The sequence below is a fragment of the Acomys minous genome (genome assembly GCF_964271855.1).
Source record: "Acomys minous genome assembly, chromosome: 6".
Classification (NCBI taxonomy): domain Eukaryota; kingdom Metazoa; phylum Chordata; class Mammalia; order Rodentia; family Muridae; genus Acomys; species Acomys minous.
This window is the reverse complement of record NC_140487.1, coordinates 50,551,856-50,565,770: the sequence shown is the minus strand read 5'-3', so window position 1 is coordinate 50,565,770 and position 13,915 is coordinate 50,551,856. Positions and strand designations below refer to the sequence as shown.

The following is a 13,915-nucleotide window of genomic DNA, read 5'->3' as shown; positions in this document are numbered from 1 at the left end:
AGTGGGTCTTGCAACCTGCAGTCACCTCCCAGACCCCTGGAGATCGTGGGAAACACCATTTGCGGGCTACCTCTCCGGTCACCTCCTCCGCCCTAGATCCCGCCCTCCTCCCCGTTACCTCCCAGCCGCCGGTCCCGCCCCGCTCCCAGTCACCTCCCCAACCCCGCCCTCCCCGACGTCGCCCCGCCCTCTCCGCACCCGCCGTGCCGCGCCCCGCCCCGCTGCCGCCGCCACCGCCACCATTGGCCGGGTTGGGAGACGTTCTCCTAGCTCATTCTGCGGCCGCGGGAGTGTGGGGAAACTTCATTATTACTGGGACGCTGAAAGCCACAGAGGCCTGAGCTGTCTACAGGCTGCGGCCGCCGGGTCGGCGCTGCGGGCGGAACGGCGAGCTCGGGGGGCACCGGACGGCCGCTCCCGCGGGGGAGGGGCCTGGGCTGACCGCAGCTCCCTGTCGCGGAGGCGCCTCCGCGCTCGGGCTCGGCCGTGGGCCGCGGGTGACCTCCCTGCGTGAAGAGCAGAGTGGCGGCAGGGGAATTCGCGTTGCGGCTGGCCGCGGGCTCCTCCCACCCAGCTGGCGGGCGGGGCTCGGGAACCGGGTCTCTGGTGCAGGCGTGTTGCGGGCGACCCGACGGCTGGACGGAGGAGCAGGTGTGTGAACCGAAGGGCTCCGGCTGCAGCAGTGAGCGTGTGCCGCCCAGGGGCCCCAGGGGACGAGTGCTTGAACTTTACTGTTCTAAGCTGTTTTCTGATTCTATTTTACTTTAGAGTTCACATCTGGCCCATTAGGAAGTACCTTAATTTTTTTTTTTTAACCTAAGGCGTCTAAGGATTTTGCTAGGATTTGTCTCATCCGGGGTGCTTTGGGGAAGGACGATTCAAGTGATATCTTCCATTTTTAAGTGCCTTCTGGCTCTTTCCACAAATAGAAAGCTATTTCTAAACCTTTTCATTTGATAATTTGATAAAGTGGACTGATTTTTTTTAGCTTGACTGGGGGGGGGGGGAGGAAAGCGAAGTAAAAGGAGGATTAGCTTTTTAAAATGGAGCCAGAGCAATATGGTACTTTCAGAGGCAAATTGTAGTGCGGCTCTTTTTGGTATTTCCTTTCCTTGGTGAAGGAAAGAGTTATAAATCAGAAAAGTAAAATCGGTGCCTTATATACTCGAGTTTTGACCCTCTCTGAGAAGTTGAACTGCAGGAATCAATTAGATGCAGACCTTTGTCATGAGTGTAGAAGCATGGCTCACTGCTAGCCAGTTGGACTTGCTTAGTAAGTAGTTGACGTTCATTGTGTTAATAAAAGAAACAGGAGTCCAAAAATGTTCCAAACGGTGTTGAAGAAGTCATTGGGCATTGCGTTTCATGCTGTCATACAAATTTGAATCTCTTAAGATTTGTATAACCACTTAAGAACGTCTTTGCATATAATGAAAATAGCACCCCTGTTGGAGACAAAAGATAGCTTTTCACCAGTTTCTGAAATAACAAGTGATCAATCTAATCGGAAGGGATTCTCTCCTTAAGACAGTAGAAATGATATCTGAAACTCATACAGTAACCACGGGCTGTGTCGCCGCTGAGACCATCGTAGGTGAGGGACCTTAACACACGTCAAAGCTCCCCGTTTGGCTTTATTTGTGTGATTGTGGCTTCTGGTATTGCACTTAGAGGATATGGTAACAGGGAGAAACGAAAGTAGGAAGCGCTGTAGCTGGGCCAGTAAAGTAGCTAGCTGTGAAAGATACCTGAAGAAATGAGCCGCAAGATGGAATTCTTTCTCAATAATTTCTGTCCAGTCTAAATAAGATGTGAAAGTAATGAAACTTTTACTGCCCCTGTTAAATGGCAAGAATTTTATAAGGTACTTTTTATGGCTCTAGTCACATTAAACCTGCTTCATCAAGGTTGGTTTGAGGTTATCTTAACCAAACCTCTGTCTTGATAACACACTGGAGAGCATTCCATCTTGGAATGGTTAAAGATATTCTTATTTTTCAGAAGTTTCCTCATACCATTCTCTTCTCTTTTCTCTTTTCTCTTTTCTCTTGGAGGTGGAGTCATGTTACATAGTGTAGACTGGCTTGTAATTTACCGTAGCCTAGGTTAGCACTGAACTCCCAGTAATCCTCCTGCCTCAGCCTTGAAAGCGCTGGGACTGCAGGTCTGTGCCACCCCTCCTGTTTTTAAGCACTTTGCAGAGTCCTGTTCTGATGTTGTTTCTTTAACGTGCATCTCCCCGTGTTGAGGTGGGACAGTTCTGGCTTCAGGTCCAGTGCCTAGTGTATGATTAGGGGTGAGTTAACATTAAGTCCTCTGAACCTTAGGATTTTTTTTTCTATCTTGTAAATGGAAATAATATCTAATGCACAGAGCTGATAAGAGGATTAAACAAAATTCGGTGACAGTCCAGCCCGATACAGCTGCTTGGAGAAGGGCTGTCAACAACACGGTTTCACGGTTCATTTTGCTTTGAGGTAGTGAAGAGAACAAGGTGAAGCCACAAAGTAGGGGACCTAGTTTCTGGGCTCTGCTTTGGCAACTTCTCCTTCCACTCTTCTCCTTGTTCTTTTCCCCTCCCCCTTCCTTCTAAGCTGGCTTTTCACGTAGCTGAGCCTTGAACTCTCTCTGTAGCGACAACTTTCTGCCTCCACCCTCTAAGTGGTGGTGGTGGGGGGCGGTACAGGCTGTGCCACCTTTCTCTGCAGCCACTTAGCCACAGTTATCTTGGTCCAGAAGATCTTGCCTGCCAGTTCTGATGGATTGGTAAGCCGTTTCAGTAAGTTGGCCCCTTCGACAGTGCTACCCTGCCCTCTTAACCATTTGAAACATTCAGAAATGACCCTTGCTGGTGCTAAAGGTGAGTGTTTCTGTGTAAGTGAGCTGGTTTTTATCATGAGTCAAGGTTGTGGAGGAAGGCCTGGTTAACTCTATGGAGATTTGCTCACTCCCCCTCTCCCTCTGGCTGCCTTGGGTTCTTCTGGTTGTGTAATCACCAGTGATTTAGCGACTATGAGCTAGCTCACTTATTACATACAGCTTTGTCTTTTTACATTTTCTTTTCAAATGTTTTATTAGCATATATTAGTCATATACAATAATGGTTTCATTATCACATTTTCATAGATTTATAATGTATTTTGATCATATGCCGCTCTGTCCTTAACTCATATTTACAATATGAGAGAGCGTGCGGCTTTTGTGATGTGGCCTCCGGTTGTTTGAGAGACGGTTTGGTGTCATGTTTAAGAGGATAGCTTGTAGTCTAGTAGAGGGAATTTGAATTCTGCCTTTTGACTTGGAAGCTTCTATTTCAGCTACTTATTTACATGTTCTTGAGCAAGTGATTTAATCTTGCTAATCTTGAGGTTTCTAAAGTGGTTTTTGCCAACTTACACTCCCACCAGCTGTGTATAATAAGACTTCTGGCTGTTCTAGATCCTTGACTTGACAGAGGGTAAATTCAATAAAGTTTTTAGATCTAGACTCCAGGTTGGTTTGCAGTCACAGTAAGCACTGTTTGTTTGTTTGTTTTTGTTTTTTATTTGTTTTTCTTTGTTCAGGTTTTAGTTTTGAGCCCTGTCCTAGTTAAGGTCACTATTGTTGTGATGGAGGAGAGGGATTATTCGGCTTATGTCATCACCAAAGACAGTCAGGACAGGAACTCAAGCAGAGCAGGAAGCTGGAGGCAGGAGCTGATGCAGAGGCCACGGGCAATGCTGCTTCCTGGCTTGCTCAGCCTGCTTTCTCATAGCACCCAGGACCAGTTGCCTGGAGTGGCACCACCTCCAGTGGACTGGGCCATCCCTCATGAATCACTACTTAAGGAAATGCCCTACAGGTTACCTACGGCTTGAGATTCCCCCACCCCTCCACCCCCAATAACTTTAGCTCGTGTCAGGCTGACACAAAACTATCCAGCACAAGCCCCTTTTATGTTCTGGACACTAGTCTGGTCTCTAACTGTGGAGAAATGGACAAAAGCATCTCAGGCTTGGGGCTTCCATGGAGAGCCAGAATTTTGTTCTCTCAGTTGTAGAATGTTGGTGTGCTTGCTGCCTCGCTGTCTCTGTGCCACCTCCACCCCCATGGGGTGTGTGTGTATGTGTGTGTGTGTATGTGTGTGTCTGTGTGTGTGTGTGTGTCTGTGTGTGATGCTAGGGCCTTGCTAGACAAGGATTCACACTTACACCAGGGGAAGCGAGGGCAGGATGATGGTCATGTGTTTGAGGCCGACTTGCACCACATACAAAGACTCAACACCACAACAGTGGGGAAGGTCTAGGTGGCAGTGTAGCTCATGGTATAGCTCTGAGTTCAGGCCCCAGTAATGCAGAAAATGGAAAAAAAAAAAAAAACAAAAAAAACAACCACCGTTTGCCAGCTGTGGTGGCTCATGTCTTTAATCTTACTACATGGGAGGCTGAGGCAGGAGGATTAACGTGAGCTTGAGGCCAGCCTGGACTTAGTAAGTTAGGTTCTTAGTGAGTTAGACAGCTTGGCTGTAGGCTCGGTAATAAAATTCCTGCGCTGTGCAGTATCCACAGCGCCATCTTCACTACCTAAAGCCAACTTGTTCTCTGCAGTCATTCTAGCTTGGACTGCAGGGCGACCCTGTTTCAAAGAGTGAAAGGGAACGAAAGGGCCAGGCTTGTTACCACACTCCTGTAATTCCTGCTCAGGGAAGAATCAGAAGGTTCAAGGTCATCCTTAGACATATAACGGATTTGCGGCCAGCCTGGGCTACGTGAGACACAGTCTCAATAAATAAACAAGTAAGGAAGTAGATGAGAGACATGGACAGATCACTTCCTGTTCACCGGCATATGTTTGAGGCTGGAATCTTTACTGTGCTGTACCCAGTTCCCTGCTCCTGGGCCTACTTTCAGGGGCTCCTGGTAGTTTCCAGATGAAAACCCAATGTGACTGAACAGTCTGGTGACACCCGCTCCTTTTTGTAAAAGTAAGGCAGCATACGTGCATGTGTTTCTGTGCACATGTATAATTACAGTAAATGGGGGGAATAATGCCTCCTCACCCAAGCAGGAGATCCTGATCAATCTCTCTTTAATGATAGCTTCATTGTAAAAGCCCTTTCACTTTGAGGTCTGCCGAAGTACAAGGGTGTGGGGGGGTCCATCGTACGTGGAGAAATACATCGACATTTTTGTTAGGAGTAAAGACTCAACCAGCCCTACTCAGCCTGAAAACATAGCTGTACACAGGTTAAAACTGGAAAGTGTGGTTTTCTCAGATCAGGACTCAGCTCCGCAGGCACTCTGTGTTCTTGCATTCTTCTGAGAACAGGAAGCACTGAAGATGAATGAAACTTGGTTCCCCCACAGAGGCTGCCGGTCTGTGTGGGCATAGGGTGTCCATCAAGGAGGCTCTAAGCGGTGCACACTGCCTGACCAGTGCTTTTTCTAAACTGTGAACTGTTTGTATAATACAGTCATGTAGGTGATGTGTGTGTTAAGGAATATAAGGGCAGAAGCAGAGCATCATCCTGTTATTGGACTTTACCCATGTGTTTCTTCTGCATTGTCCCTTCTACCCCTGATGCCACCAAAATCAAAATGCTACTTTCCATTTTGTGCTCATTGGAGGTTTTCTGATTCATACCTTTACTACTAAAATATATTTGTTACATAGTATTTACACTTTGTAACATAGTCTGATTTCTTTTGTAGCTTAAAACTATTTCTAAGACTCAGTTCTACTGTTAGCTTATTTTTAACTGCTGTACAGTATTGTATTTTGTGCATGTGGTATAGTTTATCTTTCCTTTGAGATAGGTTTCATGATGTCCAGGCTGGCCTCGAACCCCTTATCCTCCTACTGACATAGATGCTGAGGTTATTTTTTAGCCATCACACAAAACATTCTTGTTTTTGCCCTGAGCATCCTCTTAGGGCATGCCTTATAGGTATGTACCACCACAGTTCACATGGCTTTTTTCTGTCTCTAATAATTAAGAAATTATTATACATATGATATGAATTACATGTTTATTTATATTTTATATAAATATATAATATACATTAAAATATATACAGATACATGTTATATTTATAATTATATGTTTGTATATGATATATATCATGACGCCTAGATTAATGAATTTCTCACTGCACTGTATGGTAAGGTTGCTAGTAGCCAGTATGTTCACTTACATTACAACTCAACTCAAACAATATTGAGATTTAGGTTCTTTGTTCAGGTGTATTTGCCACATTGGGAATGCACAGCCACAGCAGTGGACAGTGCCAGCACACAGCGTTCCTGCACTGCCGCAAGTTCCAGGTTTCCGGATTTTACTGTCTCTGTGTCTGTCTCTGCAGTTACAGGAGCACCATAGATTCTTAATGAGTTAGACAGCCTGGCTGTAGGCTCAGGAATGAAATAACGGTGCTGTGAAATACTTTACATCCCCGTGTCTTCACTAGAATATGCCAGCTTGTTTTCCAAAGTTGCTAACGGCAGTTCACACTCATTAGCTGTGAGTTAGAGCCCTGGCTGTTCTGCTGTTAACCAGAATTTCCAATTCTTGCCAAGCTTGCTGAGTGTCTTTTGAAGGCAGCCCCCAGCTCCCGTAGAGGGCCTCTCTCATTCGTTTAGCTTCCCAAAGCCTGATGGGAGACAGGGAAGGAGGCATCATGGTAAGAAGGCAATGGGCAGGCACAGCAGTGCATTGTGTGGTGACCCAAAGGGGCAGAGGACCCCAGTCCCACTAAGGTAAAAGACCAGGAGGACACAGAAGAGATTGGGCGTCTTGTTGAACATTTGCTTGCCTTTTATGCAACTCTTGCTAGTAGCAAAAATATAATAATAATAATAATAATAATAATAATAATAATAATAATAATAATAATAATAGCAGCGTGTCATTAGAATGAATCTTGTTACTGGCATTTGAGTTTTGTTTCTAAATTTACTTGTAGTTTGGATTTGGGGCATACCTACAATGCATTGAATCCTTGTACATAGCCTTAGCACCAGCATACAAAGCACCATTTGTGTATCTACCACTAAGCATATTTGAAAGGAATTTTCAGTGAGATTCGAGTCCTGCCTGAATGTTACTGGGTGTCAGGGATGTTCAGAGGAGTAGGAATCCGCTGTTCGGCTGCTGTGGACATGACAGTAAGACGGTTTAGGAAACCATGGTTCATGTTGAGACTTCAGCTCAGTCACTAGGACTGGATCAGAGAGCTCCATCTACCTGTCTCTTCCGAATTTTAAAGAAAACTCAGAAAGCTTGCCAGTAACCTCAGGTGCCCTGAGGAAAGTGATGGCAGTGTTGGGAGTGCAGCTTTGCTGTGGTGCAGTCTTGGCAGGACACAAGCTAATGCTGGTCCTGCCAAGGAGATCAGGAGTGACACCTCAGCAACTTCTGGAGCTGTCCTGTCTGCAGTGGCCTTGAAGCAGAGCACTGGGCCTACTATAACGCTAGGATGGTGCTGAGCCCTTCCTACACATGGCATAAAGCTTGTTACTCCTCCCTCCTCCCGGCTTCCCAGCTAGTGTGTGGTTAGCTCGGGCCGTGAGCTGAGTTGGCCCGTTTGACCATTCATAGTCTTTGCCAAGACTCGGTGAGGAAAAGGGGACCGTGGTGTGTGTGAGGACACCCAGAAGAAGTTGTCCTTTGAAAGCCATCTCTGCTTCTGTTTTGCTATAAGAGGCAGGAAGTAGAGGCTGAGACTCAGGGTGTGTAGGACAAGGGTGTGGCTCTGTGTTCTTTTGTCACAGGTGCCAGAATTGTCTATTTTGAAAGAAAATAAAAGACTCTGCCCTAAGAGCAAAGGAGATGAATGGATAAAAGTGGGTGAGAGAAGCTGAGAGATCGGTGATGCACAGAGGTGGCTGAGCTAGAGGTTACGCTCATGGATACTGGCAGCGACGAGCAGCGAGTGTGTCTGTAAGTGCAAGGTGACTTAGTGGTTGGGTGGTGCTGTGGTCCTTCTCCTTTTGAGACAGAGTCTCACTGTCTTACCCAGAGTGGCCTCAAACTCCTGATGCTCCTGCTTCAGCCACTCAGGTGCTGGCATTGGCAGGCCACCATGGCCAGTTACCTAGCTCCTCGTAAACTCGCTGAACTTCTTTCCTGAGAGCTGCATTAGTTTAGTGCCCCCTGCTGCCATTTTGAGACATGCTAATGACCTCAGCCACATTACCAGTAAGGCAAAGAACCCTGCTACAGAGATGCCTCTTGTCTGAGGTTACTGTTTCTCTTGGCAAGCACATTTTACTTGGTTACATGAAGATTTCTTCAAGTGAGGTAAAGTTTCCAAGTTTTCTTGTTCTTTTCTTGTTTTTCTTCTTAAAATGTTTCTACTAGTCAATTGGAGGCTGCCCACCTAGGGCTATATTTACCCAGAGCACTGAGAATTCAGCTGTGTCTCGACAACAAACTCCTCCAAAGTAATGAAGAGAGAGGCCATACAGGTTGGGATGCTTTGGACCCCCATTGGTCGACATGTTTTGTAGAATTGGCCCTGGAGGCTACCTGTTCATTGTGGAATTCAAGCAAGACAATTGTCCAGGTGAATTTAGTGACTGCTGTATTAGAGGCCTAGCTACCCCTCTACACTGCTAAGAAATAATTTTTTCATATAGCAAATAGTCGTATTGACTGTTAATCAGGGTTTTCATTCTTTGTGGACAGTTTTGGGCACTCTTGATAATGCTGAACATTTGACTGAACATGTAGGCTCCTTACTGGAAAGGTCAAGCCTAGAGTTTGAATTCAGTCCTGCTGTTCTGCAGGCTGAGTGTGGTCCTTTGAGTGCTTCCCTCAGCACTGTCTCATTTGCTTTTCCCTTCGTGTGTGTGTGTGTGTGTGTGCGCGTGTGCGCGCGCGCGCGCGCGCGCGCGTGTGTGTGTGTGTGTAGTCATTTTTTTTGTCTTTCTGTATCTGTAAAATATTATAGAAGATTAGACGGACTTAATACTTACGAATTTGACTCAGAATAAGCTCAAATTAAGCCTTAATTCTTGCTGTCCTTAATGATGTAATTATTACTATTATCAGTCAGCAGTTTCTTTTATTACAAGTAAAACAAACCCAATTCCAACAAAAATAGGTGCCTGGAACAGTACACTTTAAAAAAATATGGTTCATTTGATTATCTGTAAATAGTTGGTTCTCCTTATTGCCAATAATTGCATTGTATAAAGCTGCCACGAGCTCCACATTAGTGACTCGTGGAAGCCATACTCCCAGGCAGATGCAGGAGAGGGCAAGGTGGTTTTGTCACCACACATATATATATAAAATCTTGCTTTATGTACTCTTGCTTAGTGTATATTACAGCTAGTTGTACGTCCTTTTATGCTCTAGTTGAGGAGCGCAGTGGTGTGAATCCCCATAGTCTGCTGTTCCCACACAGTCTCTGTGTCATTGTCCTACACCATGGATATCACTCTGGCAGTTTTGGGAGCGGTGGCTTAATGTAAAGATGAAGAATTTTCGGTTTCTTTTTTTCTTTTTTCCGTTCCTGATTATTAAGAGACTTAAGACTAGCCCTTTAGTTTATTTGTGGAGAAAGCTCACCTAAAGCACTCATTTTCTTCGCACAGCAGCCTTCTTGCACCCAGTGTCTACAAGACACGTCAGCTCTAAGCTCAAGGGCCATTTTGAGCAGCACAGTCACTGGCCACACCATCAGGAGTCTACAGGAGGAATCCTGGCTAGCATCTGAGTAGGAGCGCAACTCTGACCTCTTCCTTGCACTGTGAACATGCTTAGCTGCTGAGTCACCTCCAGCCCCCAGACACCTTTTCTTCTATTGGCTAATCCTGTAGCTGCTAATCTCTAAATTACAGCTAGTTCTGCACTCAGAGGGCAGATTTATTTTGAGTATTACAAGACGTTTTGTATACAGACTACAATTCAGTCATCCCCAAAGTATTTTTGTGTTGTGGAATTGTAAGTGACCTGTGGATCTGTGTGGCCACTGGTGTCCTCAGTCTTGGATGTGGAGTATGGCTCTGCTGCCTCCAGCTGTTAAGCCCTGTGAGTGTTGCTTTATCCCAAAGTGCTTGTTACGATGATGACAGGATGTAACAGTAAGTCGTGTATTATTGCGGTACCTGGTAGAGAGTGTAACGTTGTGATGCTAATGCAGTTGTTGATAGGAGAGAAGACAAAACCATAACATTAAAATGAAGAAGGAAATGAGTGTGAGTCAGCATTGAGCAACCTGGGGAGCTCCACTCTGAGCAAATGATGTGGTCTTGCCCTTGTGCCCTCTCTGTCTGTTCTGTGCTTTAGGTTTTTCTTCTCTGGTCTTTGCAGTTCATCAAAGAATAATAGTTAAGCTTAACACTTTTTTAGTCTAGTATCTAGGCAAGATACTAAACTCTTGGCAAGAAGCAGTACTTTCTGATTGAGACAGAGAGTTAGTTTGCTTTTATGTTTTTGTGCCTTTGTTGAAAGGTTCAAACACTCAAAGAATAAATTAGAATTACTGTAGTGCAGTTGTGAAATTACATTGTACACACAATTGAACACCGTCAAGGAGACAGTACTCTATCTGTTGTCAAGAAGCGTTGAAACAGTTGAATTCATTGGATTGTAATCTGTTTGTAGCTATTGATTTTATCTGAGGAAGAAGGAGTTGCCCATCTTAAACGCTGCATTTGCACAGAAAGGCTTTATGTTTTGTGCCCTTAGGTGCTCAGAAGTTAGAATTCTTCCCATGGATTGGCTCATGATGTGTTCTTGACATGTTGTGTCAAGCCCTGTAGTTCCCAGTAAGACTGTCATTTCCTTAGGATCTGGCAACAATTAAGTAGGACACCTGAAATGTGCGCAGTACAGCTTGGATGTCCTGATGCTTTCCTCAGAGTCTGAAAGTCACTCTCAGTTGGGGGCAATACAGCTATAAGTTATTAAAAAAGAAAAATTTTAATATTATAGTTAAACACATTTGAGAATCGAAATGTAATCTGAATGTACCTAAAGCCGGTCTTTGGAAGATTCCCTTTAAAATCCAAATGAAGTGATTTAAATGACAAATTTTGCTGACTAGAGGTCTTCTGCATTTGTCAAGAATTCATAGGGCAAGACGAAATGTTTAAACATCTGTCATTTGCCTAAAATTTGTGGTTTCCTCATAGTCCTCAATCTTCATTTCTGTCTTCAGGAAGTACTCTGTTTTTTGTTTTTTGTTTTTTGTGTTGTTGTTGTTGTTTTGTTTTGTTTTGCTTTGTTTTTGTACAAGCCCACCCTCACCAAGGTTCTGATTTTCCCATACTGGTAAAGCACTTACTGTAAGGATGTCATGTTTTTACTTTTGACGTTTGAGATTCTGAAGAGTTATTACAGGCAGCATCAAACTGAATGCTAGGTAGGCATCACTGTTCTCAAATCCACTGCTTCCCACTCTGTACTGGCCAGGCATGTGACTGTGTTACAGTTGCAGTCATCTGGCATCTCAGAAGAGGAGGAACCCTCCCTGGCTTTGTGTTTGCAATGCTGGGGATTGAGCACAGGGGTCTTGTGTAAGCTTGGTAAGTTCTCTACCACTGGTATGCCCTCATCCCTTGCTCATGCTCTTTATGACATACTTGGGATCTCCTACCTTTCTTTTTAAAATGCTGAACTTTTCTCTCAGAACCAGAGAGCCTCACTGGGTGTTTTCTTCAGTGGAGGACTCACCTGCTTGATATTTTCAACGGTAGTGATAGTTAAGAGCCAAAGGAGCTTTTGAAGAACTCCCACCATTTTCTGTCTTGTAAAAGGGCTCCACCTTCTCCGGCCTCCTTGCTGTGTATGAACTGGTAGAGAGAGAGGGGAGATTTTGTCTTTATTTGTTTGAAAAAGCACCCTTTTGTGAGGGCATATTTTTAAAAACCTGTAGATCTAGTGCCAGCAGTACTCACCGAGCCAAAATTGATGCTCCGTGAAATGGAAGAAGCCTGCCTTATTCTATGATGTCTGTGGAAGGGGTTACAAATCTGACGGAGTTAAGTTCGAAGAGTAGGAAGAAGAAACTACCAGCTCAGGTGGAGGCGTAGCCATGTCCGGGGAAGCAGGCCCACAGGGATGTAGTGCTTGTTTCTGCAAAGGGTCTGCTTCAGGGTGAGAGGTGTGACTTGCGTATTGGTGATGGATGAGAGGGAGGAGCGAGCTGTTTCCCCCAGTTCAAGTGGCAACAAGCTGCTGATGGAGCTGAGAGTAGGTCTACCTAAAGGTTCGTTAAAAAACAAAAACAAAAACAAAAACAAAACAGAATGCCAAAGATAGGAGCATTGAGAAAATATGAGGTAAGTTCGCCTCCATCACTGTCTAGTGGTGTGCAGCGTCTCGCCTAGTCGCCTGGACTCTGCTCCTTGTCAGTGACATGTGGACCGTGTTCTTTTTCTGTGTTCTCGCAGTGATGTAAAGAAGATTAATTTAAAATTGCATTTTAAGTGCTTATTAAAATGCAAAACGGCATCCTTAGAGCTTATAGAACGAACTACTTTTGATAATATTAACATGTTTTATTTTAAGATGCAAGACATGGTGGTTATTAGGAGAGGGCCATTTTTAATTAAAACAAAAGTAATGGGTTTTGTTATGCCGGCTCTCATATAACCAGCACATCTTTCGCTCACATGGGAGGGTTATTTTAACTGGTCGCATTTGTTACTTGATTTCTTCTGCTGTTTTTAAAACTTGTTTTTTACATCATTTTTTTTCTCCTAACGCCCTCTTTTTAAAAACAAAACTATCTTCTAGGCATATGACTTCCTGACGGATAAGAACAATGCTGTGTTGGGGGTATTGGTCTCTGGGCCAACCGGGCATCAGCTCCAACCTTCGTGGCATCGTTGCTGAGCCCCAGGTGTGCCGCTTTGTATCCGACAGAAGCATCAAGGAGGTGGCATGCGGAGGAAACCACTCTGTGTTCTTGCTGGAGGACGGGGAGGTTTACACGTGTGGTGTAAACACCAAGGGGCAGCTTGGCCACGAGCGGGAAGGCAACAAGCCGGGTGAGTGCCACTTCCGCTTTGATCTGGCAGAACAGTGCTAAGCTGAATGACAGGCAGCAGGTCAGTCCTGACCAAGCCTTTCTCTCGGGGGAAGCTCTGGCTCCTTCAAGTAGTGCAGTATTCCCCACTGAACTGAGTCTAATTTAAGCCATGTAATGGGGAAAAAAAATAGACTTTCTTCTTCTGATCGTATTATACAACATGCAAACCAGGATCGGGAGGTGATTTTCCCTAGTAATTGAAAACTACACGACAGTTTTAACCCGAGAGTCCTCACGGGATCGGGATCAGGTTTCCTCCCTGATAAGCCCTTCATTCTTCTATTTCTGCAACATGGTTTCGTAAAGCATTTGGTGGGGAGCACTGTGTGGGGCTTTGTGAGCAGAGATGAGGGATGCAGTGATGAGGAAAGCCTGTGCTCCATAGATGTGTGCAAGGTGCAGGCTTGTGGCAGCTGTGCTTGTGTGGAATGGAGAGGTGAGGTGGTCAGAGAAAAAAGTGAGTAGACTTTTGATCCGTGAGTGTATCTGTGCGTGTAAACCAAGTACTGAGTGTATCCTACCTAGGGTGTGGGTGGACATGTGCACTAATGTGTGTACGTACATGTGACTGTAACTGAGTACTAAGTGTACCCCTGCTTGTGGGTAGCCAGGTGCACGTGTGTGTGTGTGTGTGTGTGTGTGTATGTGTGTGTGTGTGTGTGTGTGTGTGTATGTATATTACTGAGTACTGAGTGTACCCTGGGGTATGGGTGGACAGGTGAACTAGTGTATGTGTATGTGTGTATGCATGTGTGTGTGTGTGTGTGTGTGTGTGTATGTGTGTGTATGTGACCAAATATTCAGTGTACCCCTGGGTATGAGTAGACAGGTGCACTAGTGTGTGTGTGTGTGTGTGTGTGTGTGTGTGTGTGTTACTGAGTACTCAGTGCACC

At 45.1% G+C, this 13,915-nt stretch overlaps 1 protein-coding gene across 1 annotated transcript in view; it reads left to right on the top strand.

The window, feature by feature from the left end:
- Window positions 1–213: 213 nt before the first annotated feature.
- HERC3 (HECT and RLD domain containing E3 ubiquitin protein ligase 3) overlaps window positions 214–13,915 on the top strand; it is a 92,543-nt gene continuing 78,841 nt past the window's right edge. The window contains exons 1-2 of the mRNA XM_084786980.1: window positions 214–651; window positions 12,728–12,981. Of these exons, the coding sequence (XP_084643106.1) occupies window positions 12,756–12,981 (226 nt within the window). The 5' untranslated portion in view covers window positions 214–651; window positions 12,728–12,755. The remainder of the gene's footprint in view (window positions 652–12,727; window positions 12,982–13,915) is intronic.